The sequence below is a fragment of the Spizellomyces punctatus genome, assembly GCF_000182565.1.
Source record: "Spizellomyces punctatus DAOM BR117 chromosome Unknown supercont1.2, whole genome shotgun sequence".
In the NCBI taxonomy this organism is placed as follows: domain Eukaryota; kingdom Fungi; phylum Chytridiomycota; class Chytridiomycetes; order Spizellomycetales; family Spizellomycetaceae; genus Spizellomyces; species Spizellomyces punctatus.
This window is the reverse complement of record NW_015971538.1, coordinates 1726671-1746870: the sequence shown is the minus strand read 5'-3', so window position 1 is coordinate 1746870 and position 20200 is coordinate 1726671. Positions and strand designations below refer to the sequence as shown.

At 47.5% G+C, this 20200-nt stretch overlaps 12 protein-coding genes across 13 annotated transcripts; 8 read left to right on the top strand and 4 right to left on the bottom strand.

Annotated features, from left to right (window-relative positions):
* Window positions 1-56: 56 nt before the first annotated feature.
* On the bottom strand, window positions 57-1552 carry SPPG_01548 (uncharacterized protein). The gene is made up of 2 exons (XM_016749863.1): window positions 1231-1552; window positions 57-1173 (listed from the first exon to the last, which is right to left on the bottom strand). The coding sequence occupies exons 1-2, from the start codon at window positions 1478-1480 to the stop codon at window positions 362-364; spliced, it is 1062 nt and encodes a 353-aa protein (XP_016612148.1). The 5' UTR covers window positions 1481-1552; the 3' UTR covers window positions 57-361.
* A 394-nt stretch (window positions 1553-1946) lies between these two features.
* On the bottom strand, window positions 1947-2286 carry SPPG_08945 (uncharacterized protein; the record flags this gene model as incomplete). The annotated part of the gene is made up of 2 exons (XM_016757095.1): window positions 1947-2191; window positions 2256-2286. 2 exons carry the CDS (start codon window positions 2284-2286, stop codon window positions 1947-1949), a joined length of 276 nt encoding a protein of 91 aa, XP_016612147.1.
* A 265-nt stretch (window positions 2287-2551) lies between these two features.
* On the top strand, window positions 2552-4441 carry SPPG_01547 (uncharacterized protein). Its single transcript, XM_016749862.1, has 4 exons — window positions 2552-2814; window positions 2927-3704; window positions 3768-3968; window positions 4035-4441. The coding sequence occupies exons 1-4, from the start codon at window positions 2582-2584 to the stop codon at window positions 4326-4328; spliced, it is 1506 nt and encodes a 501-aa protein (XP_016612146.1). The 5' UTR covers window positions 2552-2581; the 3' UTR covers window positions 4329-4441.
* SPPG_01546 (uncharacterized protein) lies at window positions 4310-5929 on the bottom strand. The gene is made up of 9 exons (XM_016749861.1): window positions 5796-5929; window positions 5710-5736; window positions 5479-5622; window positions 5279-5416; window positions 5127-5221; window positions 5039-5059; window positions 4850-4963; window positions 4756-4787; window positions 4310-4685 (listed from the first exon to the last, which is right to left on the bottom strand). Exons 1-9 carry the CDS (start codon window positions 5863-5865, stop codon window positions 4550-4552), a joined length of 777 nt encoding a protein of 258 aa, XP_016612145.1. The 5' UTR covers window positions 5866-5929; the 3' UTR covers window positions 4310-4549.
* A 79-nt stretch (window positions 5930-6008) lies between these two features.
* On the top strand, window positions 6009-6958 carry SPPG_01545 (uncharacterized protein). Its single transcript, XM_016749860.1, has one exon. It carries the CDS (start codon window positions 6048-6050, stop codon window positions 6837-6839), a length of 792 nt encoding a protein of 263 aa, XP_016612144.1. The 5' UTR covers window positions 6009-6047; the 3' UTR covers window positions 6840-6958.
* On the bottom strand, window positions 6878-8823 carry SPPG_01544 (mitochondrial-processing protease subunit alpha). The gene is made up of 3 exons (XM_016749859.1): window positions 8650-8823; window positions 8321-8590; window positions 6878-8262 (listed from the first exon to the last, which is right to left on the bottom strand). The coding sequence occupies exons 1-3, from the start codon at window positions 8755-8757 to the stop codon at window positions 6937-6939; spliced, it is 1704 nt and encodes a 567-aa protein (XP_016612143.1). The 5' UTR covers window positions 8758-8823; the 3' UTR covers window positions 6878-6936.
* A 151-nt stretch (window positions 8824-8974) lies between these two features.
* Window positions 8975-10878, top strand: SPPG_01543. 2 transcript variants are annotated; one of them, XM_016749858.1, is made up of 4 exons: window positions 8975-9280; window positions 9570-9702; window positions 9754-10474; window positions 10534-10878. In XM_016749858.1, the coding sequence occupies exons 1-4, from the start codon at window positions 8998-9000 to the stop codon at window positions 10798-10800; spliced, it is 1404 nt and encodes a 467-aa protein (XP_016612142.1). In that variant the 5' UTR covers window positions 8975-8997; the 3' UTR covers window positions 10801-10878. The 2 variants fall into 2 exon arrangements, with proteins under 2 accessions (XP_016612142.1, XP_016612141.1); XM_016749857.1 differs by having other exon boundaries at window positions 8975-9510.
* Window positions 10879-11326: 448 nt separating this feature from the next.
* SPPG_08944 (uncharacterized protein) lies at window positions 11327-12194 on the top strand. The gene has a single exon (XM_016757094.1). It carries the CDS (start codon window positions 11535-11537, stop codon window positions 12096-12098), a length of 564 nt encoding a protein of 187 aa, XP_016612140.1. The 5' UTR covers window positions 11327-11534; the 3' UTR covers window positions 12099-12194.
* A 108-nt stretch (window positions 12195-12302) lies between these two features.
* SPPG_08943 (uncharacterized protein) lies at window positions 12303-13366 on the top strand. The gene is made up of 2 exons (XM_016757093.1): window positions 12303-12778; window positions 12846-13366. Exons 1-2 carry the CDS (start codon window positions 12434-12436, stop codon window positions 13275-13277), a joined length of 777 nt encoding a protein of 258 aa, XP_016612139.1. The 5' UTR covers window positions 12303-12433; the 3' UTR covers window positions 13278-13366.
* A 479-nt stretch (window positions 13367-13845) lies between these two features.
* On the top strand, window positions 13846-15450 carry SPPG_01540 (uncharacterized protein). The gene is made up of 4 exons (XM_016749856.1): window positions 13846-14065; window positions 14130-14165; window positions 14230-14645; window positions 14714-15450. The coding sequence occupies exons 1-4, from the start codon at window positions 13884-13886 to the stop codon at window positions 15301-15303; spliced, it is 1224 nt and encodes a 407-aa protein (XP_016612138.1). The 5' UTR covers window positions 13846-13883; the 3' UTR covers window positions 15304-15450.
* A 712-nt stretch (window positions 15451-16162) lies between these two features.
* Window positions 16163-18398, top strand: SPPG_01539 (uncharacterized protein). Its single transcript, XM_016749855.1, has 7 exons — window positions 16163-16454; window positions 16532-16615; window positions 16694-16865; window positions 16937-17189; window positions 17290-17390; window positions 17455-17589; window positions 17667-18398. The coding sequence occupies exons 1-7, from the start codon at window positions 16301-16303 to the stop codon at window positions 18334-18336; spliced, it is 1569 nt and encodes a 522-aa protein (XP_016612137.1). The 5' UTR covers window positions 16163-16300; the 3' UTR covers window positions 18337-18398.
* A 358-nt stretch (window positions 18399-18756) lies between these two features.
* On the top strand, window positions 18757-20101 carry SPPG_08942 (uncharacterized protein). The gene is made up of 5 exons (XM_016757092.1): window positions 18757-19220; window positions 19311-19330; window positions 19394-19457; window positions 19521-19759; window positions 19821-20101. The coding sequence occupies exons 1-5, from the start codon at window positions 18840-18842 to the stop codon at window positions 19996-19998; spliced, it is 882 nt and encodes a 293-aa protein (XP_016612136.1). The 5' UTR covers window positions 18757-18839; the 3' UTR covers window positions 19999-20101.
* The last annotated feature ends 99 nt before the right edge of the window (window positions 20102-20200 follow it).

Below are 20200 nucleotides of genomic sequence, written 5' to 3'. Positions count from 1 at the left end.
TTGTTGCCCAAATGTCAATTGCAACAAAACATGCACTGGGCAAAAATGATTAATTTACACAGTGTTTATTTTCCATTCGTAATTTACGTGTATGCACATTTTTGCTATATACAGTCTTCCATCTAGTTTCTCCTTCCTCAAACATATACAAAAAAAAAGAAATAATGAATACGTTTTTACAAGTATGGATACGTTGCCGCCGCGAAAAGAAAAGACCAAAGACCGGTTCATAGGGGGATGAAAAAGGTCGACTGGCTTCTCTGTCTATCGTTCGTTCGTGCGTGCGTGCGTTATGCGTGATGCGTAAAAAAGGACTTGAAATGTCCGTGCTCCCAAAATTCCCCATTAGAAAACTTGTTGTTTACCCAATCATGCTCAAGGCCATGGACGACGACCCTTTGGCCCGGTTAACTTTCGGGGATGTTGGAGGGGTAGCCATCGGACTCGGTGGAGCCACGGGCACTTGCTTAATGGCAGCTCGCACCGCTTCCAGCCATCCCACCATGTCATCTTTGCCATCGCATTTAATAACCCACATTTTCTTGGTTCCCTTTTCTTTATCGGAGGCGTCCTTGAGTAAATCGGCAGCGACGCCTGATCCAAGGATTTCAAGAACCCATAACCCATTTTCCGACACGCGGACACACGTGTCGGGCGTGATACGGAGCATGCTGCCTAGTTCCGTTTGTTGAGAGCCTTTTGTGCGAAAGAGGTAGAGTGTGCCACGGTCAAGGACCAAGTAGCGGCGCTTCCAAGTGGAGCCAAACACGTTTTGCGCTTGTTTCTGGACAAAGCCTGAGCGGGCCGCGGGGGTTTCCGGTAGTAGCATATTCGGGAAAGGGAATGCTGTACCTGCTCCTCCATACGAGCTTGCGGTAGGAGTGGCCGAGAGGGATGCGGTTGGGGGCGGAGGAGGAGGGGTTTGTGGAGGGCGCCAAATCGGAGCCGAGGGAGGCGAGCGGGTGAACCCAGTGGGAATCTTGAGAGTTGGGAGAGAGCTACCTGCCATTGGCATGGTTCCTGACTTTGCGCGCGGTCGGGATGGGGATGCAGTAGGGGTGGTCAGAGGAGAAGACACTTTGAGGGTTGAATCGAGTTCCCGCAGCAAGTCGTCGACGGTCATGGACAGCTGTGACGTTTTGCGCCCGTGCGTCCGAAGGTAATCCGTAAAGACTATACTACAAGATTAATACTCTTGGAGTTTGTGCCAAACTGTAGCCCACAACTCACCCTCATCGTGTTCCTCGACTGTCTCTTCTTCTTCTTCTTCTTCTTCCTCCTCCATCAAGTTATCCAGACTTGCTGCAGATGCTGTTGCGCCGAGAGAGCCCGCAAATCCAGAGTCCCTGTTGGAGCGCTTGTCTGTCTGTGTCATAGGTTCTAGACCGTCTTGAGAAAAGGAGCGTAATAGCTTTGCATAGTCTGATAGACCGCCCGTCAAGTCGACAGATGAAGTAGATGCAGTAGATGGAGATGACATTTTTGCGTAAGAGAAAGTACGAGTCCGTGCGTGGGAATATAAAAATGCAAAAAGTCCGTGGCGTTGTGTGTGTGTGGGAACCCTAGGGCGTGGGAATAAATGTTAAATGTGAAACCGAAATGAGTCATCCAATGAGGCGCATGCTGTCATGTGATATGGGGAGGCGATCTTTTGTGTGCATGGGAAGTGTGAATAATATCTGTGTGGTGTGGTGCGAATAGTTCCAGATGCTCAACGAACCGCCGTACTGTACTGAGCGGTCCTTGTTAAGGATACCAGCAATGTATTGGCGGTCGTCGTGATGCCAGGTGTTGAAAATGTAGAGTCGCACTGTGTCATCAGGTGCAGTGAATTCAGCAGTATGAACTTGCAGCGTTCTGTCCAAACAAAAGAATTGGACGTTTGGTGAACCGTCGCAATTTTTGGCTTTCCTGTTTGATATGTGCCAATTCGGCTTCCAGTTCCCTTATTCTCTGTTCATATTCCTCAGCTGGGATATTCGTTCCATGAACCACTTGGGTAACTTGGGTAGCTTCAACATAGCCAGTAGCAAGGGCGGGGTTTCAACAACAGTAGTTTCCGCAACGTCGATAGGTTTGATGCTTTCGGATTCATCGTTTGTGACTTGACTAGCTTCTGCCGAGGCTTCAATTGCAATGTTGGGTTTGTTCGGCAAAGTTCCAATACCCTCGGCTCCACTCTCACTCCCACCTACGACCAGTTTCTATTGATTGACAAAATCACTTCGGGTATGAAATCTGTATGGCAAACCTACTCGATGCAGATTCGTCTGCGGCGCTAGCCATGTCTAGATTCCAACTATTGAAATTGGAAGAGTAATATTGAAGATATCGCCCTAATCGCAAACGATTTGCAATACAAACTCGTATCACTATATTCCACCAGACAAGCGATTCTTATTCGAATGATACATATCACTCTATTACTTTATATGCCACCTATTCAATACACATTCACACCAATTGTCCCCGAAACCAACTTGTCCAATACTTACATACGAGTAAGATTCACGTGAGACAATGACACATCATCGCCTTGTCTCTAGATTATTTTAACAATATCGCATTTGGCTCACTTGACATGCAGGCCGGCATCAAGGAGGCTACGAGCGGACTCGACGTAGATCCAGACCTTGCCAAACAGCAACTGGACTGCTTCCTCCTCACTCCCACAAACAAGGACTTGGACGCCCGCATCCACTCGCTCATCGCTCATCTCCTTCCGCTCCCAAAGGACCGTCTCCTCTTGCTCCAAGGGCACAATGAGGACCGCCAGAAAGCTCTCCTCGACGCATGGATTGGTTCAGAGTTAAAGTATGTTCTTTCTGCAAAGTATTTCCGGAAACACACCCGTGCCCGCACATTTTCTCGTTTGGGTCGCGGCTTCGTGTCAACAATTCGCTCATCATTACACACACTTTTGCAGGACTATATTGGACAATGTCGATTTTGTTCAAGAGACTCGCCAACTGTGGCAGGACAAGGATATGGAGGCTTTGTTGCATGACAAGGTCCTGGCCTACATGCATGGCGATCAAAATAAGGACACAGTAACGGAACCAGTGGTAGAAAGCCCAATACAACAAAGTGTCGCCCTCAATGAACAGCTTCCGAGGACAGACGATGATAACAAGACAGCCGAGTCTGTGATTGAGGCGGGAGCCAGTGTGAATGGAGCAAAGAGCAAGGATAAATCAGTCGAGGATGATCATGACGTTGATAAAGTTGAACAGAGCGCTGAGAAGGGCGGTAGCGCGAAGCGAGTTGAAGGCAAGGAGAGGGTGGACGCGGTCATAAAAGATGCAAAGACTAGGATGGATGACGAGATACTGGCCAAGAGTGGCAAGGCCAGGATCAAAAAGGGTGTAAAGAAAGACGCACAAGGTACATCCCCTGGAGAGCGCCGCCGCTCACTCGTTACCCAAGCAACAAAACCTAGTCAGGTGCTTCCTCAGAAGCGAGCCGCCAGCAAATCCGACAAGGGAGAGAAACAAGGGGTGGCAAAAGCAGAGCGCACGAGTGCTTCCAATACGGGCAAGGTACCCAACAAGGCGCCCAACAAGGCTGCCGAGTTTCGTAAGGGTCAAATGGTTGCAGCGATTGTAACCGTTTCTCGTGACGACGACGACGACGAGAACAATGGCAATGACAACCATGAGGTCGTATACACGGTCCAAATCTCCCATTACGACCCAAAAACCAATGTACGTTCTCTCTCATCCCTTCCTACATTGCACTCTTCGTCCTCACGTTTTCGCACATTTTAGCTCTACACCTGCATCGACCCCGACCCCGACCCCACTGACAAGTCAGCCATCACAACATGGACCGTACCCCCATCAAAAATCCTCGACTATACATCTTGCACCAAAACCTTTCATTCAGGGGACGCCGTATACGCTCTCTACCGCGACCAAGGCCAACTCTCTACCGAATTCTACAAGGCCATCGTGTCCAAACTGTACAAGGCATGTTGCATCTTTCTATTCATTCTTTTATGCATAAAAGAATTTATTTTTCCACGTGCTTATTAGGATGGCCGACAATTGCGTGTCCAATACGAAGACGGCGACACAGCCATCATCCAACCCGCCCACGTCTTTCTAGCAAGCGAATTCACCAAACGCCGCCTCTTGCATACTGAATCCAACCGTCAGTCCAAACCTCCTGATCTACCTGTTAAAAAGCAACGTGTAGAGTACTCGTCGAGTGATTCTGATGTGGATGTGGATGCGTTGACTCAGAGGGGAGGGTTGGAGCCGTCATCGCCCACGTCCGAGTTGTCGGAAGTGCACGTCTCAGAGTCAGAGTCCGAGGAGGATGTGTAGGGTTTTCTGAGATCCTCCCCAATATATTTTTGTATGTAAAGGAGTTACTCTTTGCTCTGGGAGAATATCACTGTATAGAATATTATGGCTATTATGTACTGCAATGTCCACCGACGACTTGGCATCCCCAAAAGTAAACTCACTATCCATCACCTCACTCACCTCTAAAAACAAAATAAAAAGAAAATACAGTGCACACGATACGATGTAAAAGAAACCACCTACTCCTTCCCGACCGTCCCACACAAAAACCCAATCATCTTGCCTGCAAACCAATCATCATCCACAGGATTATCGACTTTTTCCAGTACTGCATTCGCAACTTCTTCACTAAACACTCCAGAAGCTTTGCGTGCCCTACGAAAAAAAGGAACAAAGACATGAGGAAAACGAAATCACACCCTAGATATAGTACATATATACTTACTTTACAATCTCTTTTACGACACCTGGCGTAAACTATTTAAAGAAATGAATATACGTATAGGGTTTTTAAATCTAACAGTTCAAACTTCTATTACCTCTGGATGTCCCTGAATGGTTAGATACCGATTCCCGCTTATAGTTGCTTGGATGGGACATTTGGGTGTCGACATGATGGTTTCAAAGTGGGATGGTAAAACCGTTACATGGTCCTATTGTTTTTGCGTGTGTGTTGACTTCAAACATATACTATTGGGATATGCTGTTGCCGTATGGGGGAAACATACCTGGTGCATTTGCTGTATTCTCTAAGTGTACAATATGTTGTTAATAAATCAGTTCCTGTATTTCTTGTAAGAGAAGTACGATACATACCATGGACTGTTTGGTCGTATTCAAACACGCCGCACCACAATCATTCACATTTACATTCGTCCATCCGATTTCCCATCCCGCTGGATTCTTGATCACTTTATACAACATTATAGTTTTGTTGATAAATCATGTCCAATTTTTGGGTTGTTTACCTCGACCCCCTAAAGCCTCAACAATAACTTGATGTCCAAAACAAACTCCAATAATTTTGGCATTCGTTTGCGCATCCAGTGTTTTTATAAAGTCTTTTAGATGGGATATCCAGGGAAGTGTATCGTACGCCGAAAACTCTAAGTAACAAAATGTCATTTGGAACACGCACCAAAACTCCATTGAAAAAACCAAAACATACTGGATCCTGTCAAAATATACCCGTTAAACACACTCGGGTCGTTTGGGTACACTCCTTCAAGTACATTAAAGGATTCAATGTGGAGGTCAATGGGTGGTGAGTGGGTTTTAGCGGCTTTGGTCAGGAGGTTTGTAAATAGTTTGGCTAGAAAACGTTTCTTGGTCAGTTTTTTTCCTTGTATTTGGTGTGTATTTGGTGTGAGCAGGTGTTTTTAGGAGAAGGGGGACGTACTGTAGTCTCCGTATTGGGATACGATGGCTAAAAAGGGTCTGAGTACACGGGAGCGGAATGTAGGTCATGTTAGGAAAAAGGCGTACTTGGTAAAGGAATGTCGCAAATGAGGAGCGCAACGTGGAGTGTCCTCGTCGTCATCGTCGTCGTGGTCATTTCGAATGCTTTTGTGTTTTGGACAAACCTCAAATCCCAAAAACCAGCAAAGCAAGATAAAAACCAAACAACGACAACGAACGCGATCAACAACATTACCCAACTGTGGCTTCCGTGGCTTGGCTCTCCAACAAGGAATCTAAACTACTGCCCAACAAGTGTTCAAGAATCCCTCATCCGCAATGCTCCCAACGCCCACAAATCCCCCAACAACAACAAGCCTACCCCCCGATTTCACACCGTACCAAAACCGTCGTCCGCTGCATATTCATCTTGGACCCTCATCCTTTCCTCTCCTCCAAAAATGCCAGGATCCAATGTACATCTCGTCTCTTATAGACAACGAAAACGGAGTCGTAACAGTCATGACTTCCCATGATAACCAACATTTTCTAGACGACACCCGGTACACCCAAACAACCCACATCCCCCTCTCAATCCTCCTAACCCAATTCAAATGTCCAACATTACCCAACCCAGTGTACTATCGCGGCCCGGTACCACCCCATCTCCACACGCACCTCCCCCCTCTCCCACCACACAACCCGACCCTCACACGACTCTGGGTCAGTACACCAGGATGCATCACACCCCTCCACTACGATAAATGCCATGGCCTCCTCATCCAACTCGTAGGTACAAAGAAATTTGTGGCGTTTCCAAAAGAGGATGCACATAGGTTGTACCTTTTTGATGGGATTGCTGGGCCGGCGCATGTTTCCCGTATACGACACGTTACGAAATTGTTTGAAAACAAGTTGAGTGGGGAGGAATGTGAGGAGTTGGTCAAGAGGTTTCCGAAATTGAGGGATACGGAACCCTATTGGGTAGAGTTGGGGCCGGGGGATGTGGTGTATACGCCTCCAGGGTTTTTGCATGAAGTAACGACTGTTGAGGCGAGTGTGAGTGTTACGGTGCCGTGGGATATGACTGAGGAGGAGTTGGAGGATCGTCCGGCATTCATGGCGTTTTAATCTGCGGCGACGTGAAACTGGATAGAAATGATAGATGATCATGCATGAAACTCTATTTATAATGCTCAAGCTAAAAACAACAAAAGAAAAGAAAAAATTACAACTTGAATCTACCCAACCCCCACTTACGCCCCCCCTGATTCTTCTTTCCAATCCTCCAAGCCGCCAAATGCTGCTCCATATCCAAAAACGCATCCTTTTCAAAAATAGGTCCTTGAACCAATACTGTCGCATTCCCATCTCCAGTACGCTTCCAAGGTTTTTGAGCCGCATCTCCAAAATCAAGTGGACTGGGTGTATCATCCCCTAATACTACTCGTCTTGCAACCCGTTTCAAATCCTCTGCAGTGAGCATTTCGATCCGCTTACACATTTCTGATACACTTAATCGTTTTCCGTGGACCATAACCTGCCTCCCCACGTCCTCCAATTCAACAATCTTGCTCTCCAAACTCATGAGTAAACTACTCTTGAGCTGATTTTTCGCACGCGATAATTCTTCCGCACCAATCTCGGTCGTCATCCTCAACAACTGATCACATAAAATCGGAATAATATGCTCATGCGCTTCAGGCGATGGAGGGACAGCCGCTTGGATTCCAAATAACCCTGTATCAAGGTACGAGAAATTGATCATGTTGCAACTTTCGACCCAATGGTACCGGTTCAGGACTTGAGTATATAGGCGGGTGTACATGCCTTTTCCGGGTCCACCCGCGGAAAAGGATCCACCCCCGCCCATGAGACTCGTAAGGGTTGCTAGAGCGTAAATATCAGGATCAGACATGGAGAGAGCTTCAAAAGCAATATAAACGTGGGTGAGAGGTCGGTCGTCGGGGTTGGGTGACGGTGGGAGGTCCTTTGCGTCAATAAGTTCAATACCACCAGAGTAATGTGCAGGTTTGGTTTGTTGTTGTTGCAAAGCGGTAATGGCGGGGGTTGCGGGTGCCATATCCCCAAATTCGCGTGTGGCGAGATCTACCAGCATTTGGTGGTCCATTCCAATACCTGCCACAACCATCCGATCCGGTGTGTACCATGTAGATCGGTACTCACGCAACAGCTCGGGCGTCATGGCTTCCAGATTCTCGATAGGACACAATAAAGGTCTTCCGAGTGTCGATGGCGTCCCATCTGCATTTCGAAAAGCAACCGCGTGTAGGATTTCGGGGAGTGTCATGTCGGGACGCATGGACAGATCTTGGATTTCGTAGAGCGTTGTGCTGCGTGTATCGTCCATTTCCTGTGGGAGGAGAAGAGGATGTCGGACCACTTGACCGTAAATCTGCATCATCTTTTCCAAATCATGTCTGAAGACGGCTGCTTGGTACATGATGGCTTCTCGTGAGCTGTGTGCTACAACGTTCCCGCCCAAAGACTCGAGTTGCTGCACCAGCTGCTCTGTCGTGAAATCTTTTGTACTCTATCTTTACTCGTCAGCACTCATCCTGACCGCGCAATAACAAAACTCGATAACCCACCTTGAATGATGACCGATCCAATACATGACTACACCCACTCGTTCGATCGGTCTCATACCGCGTCCCTGCATCCACATAAACACCCACAGCAACAAAATGTCCTGGTGCCTCCTGTGAAGCGATCCTCAGTCCATTCGGAAGGGTTGTGATACGTGTTGGTGAGGGCTCTTGCATGGAGAATGTCGTCGAGGGGGACTCAATGGGTAAGGCAGTTGACGCGGAAGAAATGTGGCGTGGTAGGAGACGGGGGGCACTTGAGGAAAGGGGTCGCTGTAAAGATATTTTAGTTAATGTTTGCCGCCAAAGAAAACAATTGCACATGGACGTACATTTGGAAGGTGGCATCTACCCGCAAACGATCTACTCGTAAGTGTACTGCCCACCAAAGAAGCACGACAAGAACGACCGACAAGTCCCCGTACAGCTACTGAAAACATGCCTCCAAAACAAAATGGATCAAACAAACTAAATTCCGTTGAGGGTGAGCAGCTCAAAAGTCAAAAAGTCGGATCCGAAAAACAGGTGATGACTCATCGACTGGGGGTTGCCATGAATATACATTCAAATGCTTGTAGTGCGGTTTATGGTTATAATTTACGTCACGTGGTTATTTTGTTTTAACGATCGTCTCGTTGGAAGTGGACTTTCTGTTTTGTCACTTGAGGGTTGCCTGTGTGATGCAGACCAAGACGTCCAAACCCAACGGCAAGCCCACAGCCACTCAAAACGCACCGGTTCAATCAGATTCTGATGGATATAGTGATGTGGGGGTTGAGGATGAGCTAGCTAATGACCATGCCCTCCTTGAAGAGAATGGTGCTGGAACGGACAGTGACGATGGACAAGACTCGTCGGTTAGTGACAATGACGTGGAAGGCAGCAGTGATGGATCCCAAGGCGGGATGGATCAAGATGCCAGTAACGATCAAGACTTGAGCGGCGGGTCAGACCAAGAGCAAGGTGAGTTATCGGCGTCGCAAACAGCGTGAAAAAAGAAGACCCACGGTTGCGGGTCCTCTTTCCCTCGGATCTCCTACATAGAGGTCGCCGAAGCAAGAGGCCGCCAAAGTTTTTTGCCTCGAGCATGTATGACATGCGTCATTCGAGTGCGAAATGGTTAAACGTGGAATATAAATTGAATCATAGCGGTCCGGTGCACTCGACATCTTTGAGTGTATCTGACATGACCGGTTCATACAGTCTATATCGTCATGGTTATATATCTGTTTACTTATGCTTGGATACGTAGGAGTTTCGATACATGCCACGCCGGACGTTGAGGAACGAGTCAAGAAGGATGTTGGAGAGTTTGTCACACTTTTGAGTGATTTCAAGGCAAAGGTTGTTGAACTGCGTGCGAGGCTGGCGGTGACGATTGACGGGTAAGTACATTTCAAGGTTCATATGGTGTGTAGGTATTAACTTTGTCTCAGTGTGCAAAACGGATCCATACGCACATCCAACGGCGTCAGTCTCCTCGAAGTCAAAGTCCACAGTATACTCAGCTATCTCACCAACCTCGCTTTTTACCTTCTCCTCAAACTCCACGGCCACTCTCCACAAAACCATGAGGCGATATCCAATCTCGTGGAACTCCGCATCGTGCTCGAGAAAATTAAACCCCTTGAACAGAAACTCAAATACCAAATCGATAAGCTCGTCAAGGCTGCTACCATGCATGAAGATCAACAAGACGTGACAGGACCAGTCTCCGCCCTACAAGACCCCCTTGCATTCAAACCCAACCCTGCTGCGATGGTATCCTCTGCAACCAACAATGACACAACAGATGGACAAGATGAAGCTGGTGGTGTCTACAGACCTCCAAAGCTGGCACCCATGCATTATGATGAACAAGGTGGCCGCACCAAGACAGGCCGCCTAACCCAAGCCGCCAAAGAAAAAGCCTCACGCTCGCGACTCCTCCGGGATCTCCGCTCCCAGTACGACGACCGACCCGAAGAAATGACGGCAGAAGGAACAGGTTACGGGGCTCACGAAGTAGGCGCGAGCAAACAGGACGAGAAATGGGCGGAACGGGAGCGATTTGAAGAAGAGAATTTTATACGGTTGAATATGACGCGTGAAGATAAGCGTTTGGCTGCGAATCTAAGGAAAAAGGGGGCATTGATGAGATTCCAGGATGAATTCCAGGTATATTCGTTTTGTATATCTTGATCATTTGATCGATCGCTCAACATTTTTTTTATTAGGCTCTGGAAGAAGATTTCCGCGACCTCTCTAGCCTCCAGCGGGCCGTTCAAGATGAAGACGAAATCCGATACGGTAAGGGCGTCCTCCAGAAACAGAACCGCCGTGCCGCCGAATTCGGAACCGACCGTCACGGCCGAAAACGCAAATTCAATAATGCTGGGGAAATGATTTCGGATGTTGCCAAGATTGAGAGGACCCGAGGAGGTGCTGATGAATTTGGCAAGGAGGTGAAAAAGCGGAAACGGGCATTGGCGAAGAAAAAGTAGCTTTAAGTATATTGGGGCATTCTTCATGTATATAGTATTTATTTGAAATAGAGCATTCTTTTTTCGTTTATATGATAATGATCTATCGCAACCATCTCATCTCTTGGACATTCTTGCACTCTTTAATACCGTATCGTCCCTATAAACGCACAAAGAATCATCAGCACACTGTTTCCATAAAGTTATTGCCCCCCTACAAGCAATGCTGACGCCTCAGTAGGAACAATTGAAAAATAATTGCTTCTTCATCCTTTTTATTCGGTATCCCATTTTGTCATCCATGGCGTCCTTTGCAAAACAGCAAGTGCTCTTGTGCTCTACCTTTTATACAAACGTCCGCTTGGATGAAGATGAAGATGAGGGAAGAAACGTCTTGAAAGATATGGACTTCGGCGCCGGGTAGGTGAAAATGAGCGACAATTCTGGTTCGAACCTCCTAAGCCACATTGTACTTAATTCGATCCACCCTCTAAATCCAAATCCAAAACGCCTCTCCAACGAAATTCCGACCTCTGAGCCGCGCCCAACGAAATAAAGCGTGCTGACCAAGCGAGGGCGAAAGGAGCTGCACGCGATGGCCTCAGCACATTTTACACAATTTTCGCTTCCGATATGCAGGATGTAAAAGGGATAACGAAAGGGTGAAGGGCTTTCATTCAAAACACAAAATGTAGTTCACATATCAAGCATAAATAAGCCCACATTCCCCCCACTTCACCGTATCGCTCTTTCCAATGACGGCCCCAGAGCCCTCTACCGAGGAGTTAGCTTCCTGGTTCCTTCCCCACCGTACCCTGCACGAAGAAATGCAACCGCTGTACGAGGCCACACAAGAAATGACAATGGATAACGAGGATGCCCGCGATTTCAATGCTCGAATTGCACCGTACCTTTACGCATTGTTCGTCTATCCCTACGAGCGTTACAACAACTTTCTCCGAACAAACGGCATCCCGGTTGCGCAACGCTGGCCGATCCTTTCAGCACGATTTGATAACGACCTCCTTCCAATCGAAGCTGGTTTTGATATTAGTTTCAGCGACCAGTACGAGGGCACCGTGCACATGTGGGACCCCCAACTTAACAGTTTCAGTGCTATGTTGCGAAATGCCATTTCTCATGGTCAAATTGGTATTGGGTGGGAGGACGCCGGCGGGTGGCGGTTCCGATTTTGGAATTATCCAAGAGGCTCAGATGAGAGGAACTTTGATGTGGAGTTGCCGATGCGACAGTTCTTTAGCGGAGTTCTCGAATGGTACATAAACCAAGTGTTATATTGGGAAGCTCATGTGGCTTGAATCAGGATAATCAGTATCGGACGAGTAGTTATTCCTGTAATAATAAACTGAACAGTGTTTATGTCAACAATATATCATTCTTTTGTTAGCGGGACACCCCACCTGTCCAACCCCAATGCACCTACCAAACACCAACGAGCTCCTGCGTTTCTCGCTCTAACGCATGGATTGCCTGAAGCGCAGCAACGACAGCAGGAGGGAGGTGCTTCCTCGGCGGCCGACCAATCAACTCGCGTCACGTCACCTTCACCCAGAGGACTTGCGCTTTGGGACACTTTCATTCCTTGACATCGCTTTTGCATTTTCAATCTTTTTTGCATTCATTCAACTTGAATATGCCCCCTCAAACCCCAACACCCAATCTCCTATCCGACCTCCAAGCCTACTACACCTCCATCCCACCCATAACCCGCTTCCTCACAACAGCAACCCTCCTCACATCCCTCTTACCAGCGTTCGGTCTGGTGCATCCAACCCGCCTCCTCTTCATCCCATCTAAAATCCTCGCTTTCGAACTATGGCGTACACTCACCCCCTTCTTTTGGATGCCCCTCGGGTTCTCGTTTTTGATGCACTTGTATTTTTTGGGTCAGAATAGTGCGGATCTTGAACGGGGCTTCTTTGGTGGGCGACGTGCGGATTTTCTAGTGTTTTTAGGGTTTTCTGCTGTGGTGATCAACGTATGTTTTTCTTTTTTCCGTTTAATGTTTGGTTTTGGCCACGATCTAATCTGTTTTTCTTCAACAGATTGCTGCGTACTTTTTGGAATTGTACTCACTTGTCGACCCGCTTTTACTAGCGCTCATTTACGTCTGGTCAACCGCCAACGGTTCCCGACCCGTTTCGTTTCTCTTTGGTATCCAATTCCAGGCCATGTATCTTCCATATGTCCTTGTTGCCATGGACGTCTTACAAGGAAATGTTTTTCCTATACCAAAATTGTTGGGTATCGCTGTTGGATGGGTGTACTGGTATTTGGAAAAAGTTGTGCCTGAGCGGGGTGGGAGGAGGGTGTTGGTTGCTCCGAGGGTTTTGGATGAGTATGTTGGGGAGGGGGAGGGGAGAAGGGCGGAAGGGTATGTGGCTATACCACCGCAACGGCGCCCGGGCGTTCAGCCATCGGTTACCGAGAACATGCGGCATAGGTGGGGGACTGGACGACGGTTAGGGACTGGGTAGATGTTGTGTTTGTTTTTGGCTTTTTTTTTGGAAATTTGATTTGATCAAAGACTGGAAGCGTTCCTGGTTTCGAAGTTTTAGACTGTTATGTACTTTTTTCAGTGTTGGCAATGCACGTATAGAGTTGCAGCCATAAAACATCTAAAACCTTTCCGCTTTCACAACACAGCAATGTAGAAGGCACAATTACTGCAACGGTTCCCATTCCATTACGGACGATGGTACTTTGGAGTAAATTTATCTTTGTATTGTTGAGACTGGTGCATGTCGCCATTCAAACATACGACGACTGCTTGAGATGTCCATTGTCCAATGTCCAAGCACGGGCGATTGTTCAATCGTTTGGATATCCGCTATAGATTTACGACAAAGTGGGGCGCTCTAAAAGACTTTTATATGCTGCCCACTTCCAAGTGTTCCAAGCTGGATGTGTTTCTACGCTGACTTTTGTTGGAGGTCCCCCACACACACTACACACACTTTTTATAACGTCGCGTCATTTCTTATCACGTCAGATTTCTTGCCATATAAATAGTCCTGGCACTGCTTTTGTTCTACTTGTCGCTTCCATTTTTTCCTTCGTTTTCCAGCACAGATTATCCAGCAATGTCCACAGATCAACTCTTTAATGTTCCACTGAAACCGCTTGATGCATCCGCTATCCCTGTTCATCCAACGGGAATTGCACTGCAACGCTCGGTAGAAGGCACTGGCGGTGTGCCGCTATTGTTTAAGCAAATCAAAATTAGAGATGTACAGTTGAAGAATAGGGTGATTGTGAGCCCCATGTGCGTTTTACGGCGCTATATGCAAAGGGAATCGCACTGTCATTTGTTCATCATGGTTTTATAGGTGTCAGTATAGTGCAGTCGATGGTTTTATGAACACGTAAGTTATCGCACCCCTCATCTTATGACGGCTTTTTTTTGACGACCTCATGTATTTCATTCAGCTGGCATATGACGCATCTAGGCCAATTCGCAACCCGTGGAGCCGGCCTCGTTATTTTTGAAGCGTCAGCCGTCAAAGAACACGGTCGCATTACACCCAACGACGCCGGAATCTATCTCGATGAGCATATTGCACCCATGGCGCAGATTGTGGCCTTCCTGCACACGCAAGGCACGAAAGCCGGTCTTCAGCTGGCCCACGCGGGAAGGAAAGCTAGCTGTTATTCCCCGTTTCGGACACATGGGGAGCATACGGTTGTTTGTCCAAAGGAAGAAGGAGGGTGGCCTGATGATGTGATTGGTCCGTCTCCTATTCAGCAATGGGAGGGTGGACCGCAGGTGCGAGAGGCGACAAAAGAGGACATTCGAAACGTTATTAAGGCATTTGGAGAAGCAGCAAAGCGGGCGGACAAGGCTGGTAGGTTGGCGAGACAATCTCTAGCATTTTGACCAATCGAGATTCTTTGGCTGAACGGTCCGGTAAAGGTTTTGACGTTGTAGAGATTCATGGTGCCCATGGGTACCTCATCAACTCCTTCCTCTCGCCACTCTCCAATCAACGAACAGACGAGTACGGCGGGTCCTTTGAGAATCGTATTCGCCTTTTATTGGAGATTACCGAGCACACACGCAGCGTTTGGCCAGCTAGTAAGCCCCTCTTTGTACGCCTCTCCTGTACTGACTGGGCCGATGGTGGATGGACTGGCCAAGATACAGTCCGTCTTGTGCCCTACTTGCGTGATCGTGGGGTAGATTTGATCGATTGTTCCTCGGGCGGAAACGTACCCTGGCAGAAAGTACCAAGCCATGAACAAGGCTGGAACGTCCCCTTTTCCCGGGATATTAAACAAAATGTGAAGGATATCATGACTGGTCCTGTGGGCGGTATTGTTGATTATAGATTTGCGGAATGTGTTTTGCAAAAGGGGGAGGGAGATGTCATTTTTATGGCTAGAGAATTTTTGAGGCATCCTACTTGGGTTCTGGATGCTGCTGACGATCTTGAGGTTGAGGTTGCATGGCCAGTGCAGTATGAGAGATCAAAGAGGTTCGCTCATGGTCATACAAAGCATTGACTAGATGGGGAGGGATCAGATTGGCTATGGTATATTCGCATCACACATGTTACTGAATCGCAGTATTACATTCCCCTTCAATATGGAATAGTGATGGAAACCTGACATTGTGCAAGGTTGCTGATGAATACACACCGATGTGGCGAGAGTGCTGTTGGTAGTCCATATACCTTGCAGCGTTGGTTGGATCGCTACTGACAAGGACGGATCTCATCTATGCGCTGAAAATAACATTCATGGATGTCGTCGACAACACAAAAAGGATACATAGATATCTGCGGAATTTTTACCGCCAAAGGGTGAAAGCAATGGCATATTAGACAGAATGTTCTGTATCGGCCCCACGAAGTATGGTTCTCAACTAAACCCGAGTTCTTGGGCAATGGTCACCCGAGCGGATGTTGAAAGTTAAGCTCAGCCCTTAGCCTTGGTTTGCGAACGAAGATGATCAAGCACCCAGTTTGTCGGCTTGAAACAGTTCGTTCGAATTAAAATCATAAAGTGGAAAGAATTCGGTAGAGATTTCAAGGTCGAGAGCCTTCTTGGTGGTGATCCCTCAAATGAACGACCATAGAGTGATGTTTACAAGGAGACTGTCCAGATGAATCGATTCGACCTCCGCCCGCTTCTCCTCAGCAAAACATATCAATGCATGGGGCTAGATGCCGCGGAGATTTTCAAGGGAAGCGATGAAATCGGTAAGTTTACCAATAACCCTGACTGTGTCTCATAATACGGATCGTAGGGTATGATATGCAACCCTCAAATATCCCCCCGATCTCGAGCGACCCGCGCACCCGTCGAGATCACGCTTAGAGTTTGAGATTGTTTGCAAAGTCGGGCAGTTGGGATATCACATTGAAAATATTGGGACAATGAGAGCCGAGACGCCAATGAAACGCCCTAAGGTTCGTTCAGATACTCAAGTTCAAGTAAAAGACTATTAGAACTTATATAAGTATCTGTCGAACCTTCCGTATTTCCCTTATGCACCATCATGAGCTCCACTCCGGCCCATAATGATGCTGAGGCAGGTTCGACTCGAGTGTCTAATGTGCAGAAAAAAACAACGTTCGAAGATGAAGAAGGCCAAGTACGAGAATCGAAGAGACGTCGGCTCATTCGTCTGCCGTTCGTAGTGCCCTTGATTGGTACGTACATGTGCTGTAGCTGCTATGTTGGGTTGGACCAAGGAAGAGAGCCTGATACGCCAAATGGGCTCATTTAGGCATTACGATTGCTGTGGCCGCCATCATATCTGCCGTAATTTCAAAATTGATGTTTAACTGTGTCGATACAACGATCGATGATAGTAAGTCACTTGAGTCAGTTATGGCCATGAGCGTAGAGATCGTTGTTGCTAACATTCCATTTGCCTTTCCGTGATCAGTGACCTCGATCTTGCGCACGAGCACGGTAGAAAGAGCTCACGAAAGCGTTCAATCCATCGTGCAAATAAGTACAAACATTACGTATTCTCTCGTTATGGATCGACGGGTGCGAATGTTCCTTACCCAAATGCAAGCGAATGATACCACCCCAATGATGAGCGATCCGGATGTGTAAGTGATATTTGAAAAGTATTGGGTTTGTCGCAAAAGTGAGCTGGAATTGACATCAAGCCCAACGTTAGCTACTCACGGCTATGGGCTTCCGGCGCCAATTACTCTTTTATCCATAACGTGGCTCTCATGCTAGACACACAGGAGTACCTTGCTATTGCCGTGCCCAGATCCAAAATCTTTGTTTTTCAAGATTCCACCACGTTCAATGCGACATTGAACACCACAAATCTTTACCGCCGTGGAGTTGGTGGAGTCAATAGTAATGGCGACGTGCAATTAGTTGGAGCGAGTGCTTATCAATCACCACATTTGTGGCCACCTGTAAGCATCTATCTTATGAGGCGCTGAAGCAGGTCTTTTGTTATTTACCATAGTCATTTACTGACTTGACTTTCCTTTTATTTGAACTCTGGGATTATAGTTTACAAAACCGTCGTTTGCGAGTGGTAATAGTATTGGTAAATGGCAGAGCGCTGTTCCTGCAGGAACCGAATTCTATTATCAGATTATGTGGTGGATATGGTACGTAGGTGCTTCTGATGTTGTGCCTTTGATTAAAAGCAATCTAACATTTGCATTCTGACAGGCCCGATCTGCCACCGGGCAAAGCGGATCCGAGTGTCCAACCCTTTGCTCACTCGATGGTAGCCATGTCTGTGAGCACCATTGAGGCCTTCCTTCAGACTATCAAAATTAGCCCGAATGCCGTGGTTTCCTTATGGTATGTGCAATGGAATTGATATCACAGCTGTGTATCCGGCGACACTGATTTCACGCTCATGCTGATGACCTTTACAGGGATCCCAACTCTAACAACGCCGTCTACTGCAGAATGATCGCTGCCAGTGTTGCAGGTGTAAGCGGAAACCGCACCTACCGGTATTCCGTCTTCGAGACCCCACAATCGTTGATTCGACAGACCGCAAACTATATGCGCAGTCTATACCCCTCCGCCGCGAGCATTCCAGACAATCTAGCATCGACATTTATCAAGGAAGACGGTAGTGGTGTCATCCTTGTCAACAGCCGTCGTGTAACCGACCCCTATGGTCTCAATTGGCTTCTAGTGGTATCTGTCCCTAGAGATGACTATCTTGGCACGGTGAATCAGACTCGCAAGACGGTGATAGCAGCCGTGGCAGGGACGGTAGTGGGTATGACTGTTGTGGCAGTTTGCGTTGCCTATGCGCTTGTCTACCCGATCAGAAAGCTATCCGAAACAATGGTGGACGCCACGGCGTTTGATTTCTCGGCGATCCGAGATGGCTATCTCACTCAAAACAGTCTCTTTGAGCCCTTGGAGATTGCAAGGTGTAAAGAAGTGTTCAGCATCATGTTGACGAGATTTGCAACTGCTATTCAAGTGAATAAGAAATTGGCGGGTAGATCAGTTGGAGCAGCATCTGCGAGGCAGTCCCAAGTTAGGGACGCAAGTATGATGCAAGGTTCGGTTGATGAAGCGGAATAGGGAATGGCTGTCCTTGAAGGCTTGTATTTTCTTTTTTAATAAAATTGGAATTCCAATGGGCATGTTTTATGGTTGTGTTTGGAAATTGCTTAAATCAAGTGTTCCAGCCAGCCAATGTAGGTGCTACAACTGCTGCCTACTCATCCGTAACCAAGTAAGCATACCACCACGGTCAGAGTAAAATGATCAGCTACAGCTATAGCAAGGAGTATATCAACGTGAATACCCAACTCTGCTAATGCAGCTACTGCGCCTTGAACTATGCCAAATGCCAAGTTTGTGTATCCCGCAGTATTGGAGCCGGATGACTTAAGCACAAACTTTAGGGCTGACCCTCGACAACGACTTACCTGACGTCGAGCACCCTTAAAAGTGACGTGACGGACGAGCTCTCTCGCCAAGAAAAAGATATAAGAGGCCCTGTCCCTACTCTATCGTGCAACGTCCCTTCTCTCTGCAGTACCATCGATAAAAGTTTTATCATATTTCAACATCGTATCAACATGTCGAGCGACAATCCACCGCCGTATGCAAACCCCAACCGCTCATCTGCAGCCTCAGATACCAAGTACGGATTTGATTCAACAGCCTACACTGTTGACAATACTGGGCCAAGCATATACCCATCTGCTCATGACTACGTTCCACCTGGAGTTGAACCCGTATCTCGTGATGCACGACTACCTGCGCCCTCGGCCCCGCAGATGGACTCATCTGTTGCGCAGCAGCAGCAGCAGCAGCAGCAACAACAACAACAGCAACAGTGTGCCCAGCCACAGCAGCTGGTGGGTCAAACAAACGTGTATTATACGCGGCCCGGTGTGCCGGTGCAGGTGCCAACTGCTACCGGGGGAATGATGATCATCGGTGGAGGCTCAGTAAATGTATGTGGTTGTGATTATTGAATTTTGGGTGCTCACAGTGCCTACTCAAGTTAACCTTGGTTCCTGGTCCATTAACATTGATACTCGCAGTTCCATATTTATCGGGATGGGTAGGTCTGTCTGTGTGTGCACGTAAAGCTGTGAAGAAACGCTAATGGTCTTGCGATGCGTAGCTGGGTCTCTCGAGACTGCCGTATTCTGACCGCTGATAAGAAATCAGTCGCTTACCACATCGACGTAGGTACAACATGATTATTTACAGCTTACATATATGGTTAACTTGCTCATACATCATATCAGTACCCTTATAGTTTCTTTGGATCCTGGCATGTCAATATGCGCCGCGGCTCATCACACGGTCCCACCGTCTTTCTCATCACCAAATCTGCTATGGGATGGGACTTTACGATCCAAGACCCGGTCAATCCCGCGTTGTCCACCAAACTGACGAGAAGTGGCGGTGGCGTTTTGGGAAAGCGAAAGCATTCCTTTAAGGGGTTTGATGGAAAGAATTATGCATGGAAGGGGCATGGCCTTGGGTGAGTCCTTTTGTATCGCCTTTTTACAATCTGAAGCGTCACATCTCATGGTTAAATGTAGCGGCGACCTCAAATGTGTCTGCTACCCAACCAAGACTATCATTGCTTTCTACCATCGTACCAAACATTCGTGGTCCAAAGAAGGGCGACTAGAAATATTGCCGAATGGTCATCATTTGTTAGACTTGGTGGTTGCAACGGGGTTTGCGGTCGAGGAGTGGGAGCGACAGAATCGGTGAATGAAAAATGTCGTGCTTACGATATCTGCATCCACGTGATTACAGTGGAATCTGCCAGATCTTCAAATGTAAAAACAAAGCATTGATGTTATTTGGTACCCTCACAACTTGCGCTTGTAGACTGTTTGCGCGAGTAGAGCCTTTGTAGATTGCTGCCATCTTACTACCCATCTAGCATCGTTCGTATGCATGTTGCGCTCTA

What these genes read in the sequence shown, in the direction of transcription:
- SPPG_01548 (XM_016749863.1), bottom strand. Translation starts at nt 1,480, where the DNA reads ATGTCATCTCCATCTACTGCATCTACTTCATCTGTCGACTTGACGGGC. An exon ending in AGTCGAGGAACACGATGAGG is followed by an intron (nt 1,174 to 1,230) that starts GTGAGTTGTGGG and finishes CTTGTAGTATAG; the next exon opens with TCTTTACGGATTACCTTCGG.
- SPPG_01547 (XM_016749862.1), top strand. Translation starts at nt 2,582, where the DNA reads ATGCAGGCCGGCATCAAGGAGGCTACGAGCGGACTCGACGTAGATCCA. An exon ending in TGGATTGGTTCAGAGTTAAA is followed by an intron (nt 2,815 to 2,926) that starts GTATGTTCTTTC and finishes ACACTTTTGCAG; the next exon opens with GACTATATTGGACAATGTCG. An exon ending in TCGTGTCCAAACTGTACAAG is followed by an intron (nt 3,969 to 4,034) that starts GCATGTTGCATC and finishes CGTGCTTATTAG; the next exon opens with GATGGCCGACAATTGCGTGT.
- SPPG_01546 (XM_016749861.1), bottom strand. Translation starts at nt 5,865, where the DNA reads ATGACCACGACGACGATGACGACGAGGACACTCCACGTTGCGCTCCTC. An exon ending in TGAGGCTTTAGGGGGTCGAG is followed by an intron (nt 5,222 to 5,278) that starts GTAAACAACCCA and finishes TGTTGTATAAAG; the next exon opens with TGATCAAGAATCCAGCGGGA. An exon ending in GAATACAGCAAATGCACCAG is followed by an intron (nt 4,964 to 5,038) that starts GTATGTTTCCCC and finishes CAAAAACAATAG; the next exon opens with GACCATGTAACGGTTTTACC.
- SPPG_01545 (XM_016749860.1), top strand. Translation starts at nt 6,048, where the DNA reads ATGCTCCCAACGCCCACAAATCCCCCAACAACAACAAGCCTACCCCCC.
- SPPG_01544 (XM_016749859.1), bottom strand. Translation starts at nt 8,757, where the DNA reads ATGTTTTCAGTAGCTGTACGGGGACTTGTCGGTCGTTCTTGTCGTGCT. An exon ending in GTAGATGCCACCTTCCAAAT is followed by an intron (nt 8,591 to 8,649) that starts GTACGTCCATGT and finishes ATATCTTTACAG; the next exon opens with CGACCCCTTTCCTCAAGTGC. An exon ending in TGGATCGGTCATCATTCAAG is followed by an intron (nt 8,263 to 8,320) that starts GTGGGTTATCGA and finishes GAGTAAAGATAG; the next exon opens with AGTACAAAAGATTTCACGAC.
- SPPG_01543 (XM_016749858.1), top strand. Translation starts at nt 8,998, where the DNA reads ATGCAGACCAAGACGTCCAAACCCAACGGCAAGCCCACAGCCACTCAA. An exon ending in CGGGTCAGACCAAGAGCAAG is followed by an intron (nt 9,281 to 9,569) that starts GTGAGTTATCGG and finishes TTGGATACGTAG; the next exon opens with GAGTTTCGATACATGCCACG. An exon ending in GATTCCAGGATGAATTCCAG is followed by an intron (nt 10,475 to 10,533) that starts GTATATTCGTTT and finishes TTTTTTTATTAG; the next exon opens with GCTCTGGAAGAAGATTTCCG.
- SPPG_08944 (XM_016757094.1), top strand. Translation starts at nt 11,535, where the DNA reads ATGACGGCCCCAGAGCCCTCTACCGAGGAGTTAGCTTCCTGGTTCCTT.
- SPPG_08943 (XM_016757093.1), top strand. Translation starts at nt 12,434, where the DNA reads ATGCCCCCTCAAACCCCAACACCCAATCTCCTATCCGACCTCCAAGCC. An exon ending in TTTCTGCTGTGGTGATCAAC is followed by an intron (nt 12,779 to 12,845) that starts GTATGTTTTTCT and finishes TTTCTTCAACAG; the next exon opens with ATTGCTGCGTACTTTTTGGA.
- SPPG_01540 (XM_016749856.1), top strand. Translation starts at nt 13,884, where the DNA reads ATGTCCACAGATCAACTCTTTAATGTTCCACTGAAACCGCTTGATGCA. An exon ending in AGGGTGATTGTGAGCCCCAT is followed by an intron (nt 14,066 to 14,129) that starts GTGCGTTTTACG and finishes ATGGTTTTATAG; the next exon opens with GTGTCAGTATAGTGCAGTCG. An exon ending in GTCGATGGTTTTATGAACAC is followed by an intron (nt 14,166 to 14,229) that starts GTAAGTTATCGC and finishes TATTTCATTCAG; the next exon opens with CTGGCATATGACGCATCTAG.
- SPPG_01539 (XM_016749855.1), top strand. Translation starts at nt 16,301, where the DNA reads ATGAGCTCCACTCCGGCCCATAATGATGCTGAGGCAGGTTCGACTCGA. An exon ending in CGATACAACGATCGATGATA is followed by an intron (nt 16,616 to 16,693) that starts GTAAGTCACTTG and finishes TTCCGTGATCAG; the next exon opens with TGACCTCGATCTTGCGCACG. An exon ending in AATGCCGTGGTTTCCTTATG is followed by an intron (nt 17,590 to 17,666) that starts GTATGTGCAATG and finishes TGACCTTTACAG; the next exon opens with GGATCCCAACTCTAACAACG.
- SPPG_08942 (XM_016757092.1), top strand. Translation starts at nt 18,840, where the DNA reads ATGTCGAGCGACAATCCACCGCCGTATGCAAACCCCAACCGCTCATCT. An exon ending in TCGGTGGAGGCTCAGTAAAT is followed by an intron (nt 19,221 to 19,310) that starts GTATGTGGTTGT and finishes TGATACTCGCAG; the next exon opens with TTCCATATTTATCGGGATGG. An exon ending in TGGAAGGGGCATGGCCTTGG is followed by an intron (nt 19,760 to 19,820) that starts GTGAGTCCTTTT and finishes GGTTAAATGTAG; the next exon opens with CGGCGACCTCAAATGTGTCT.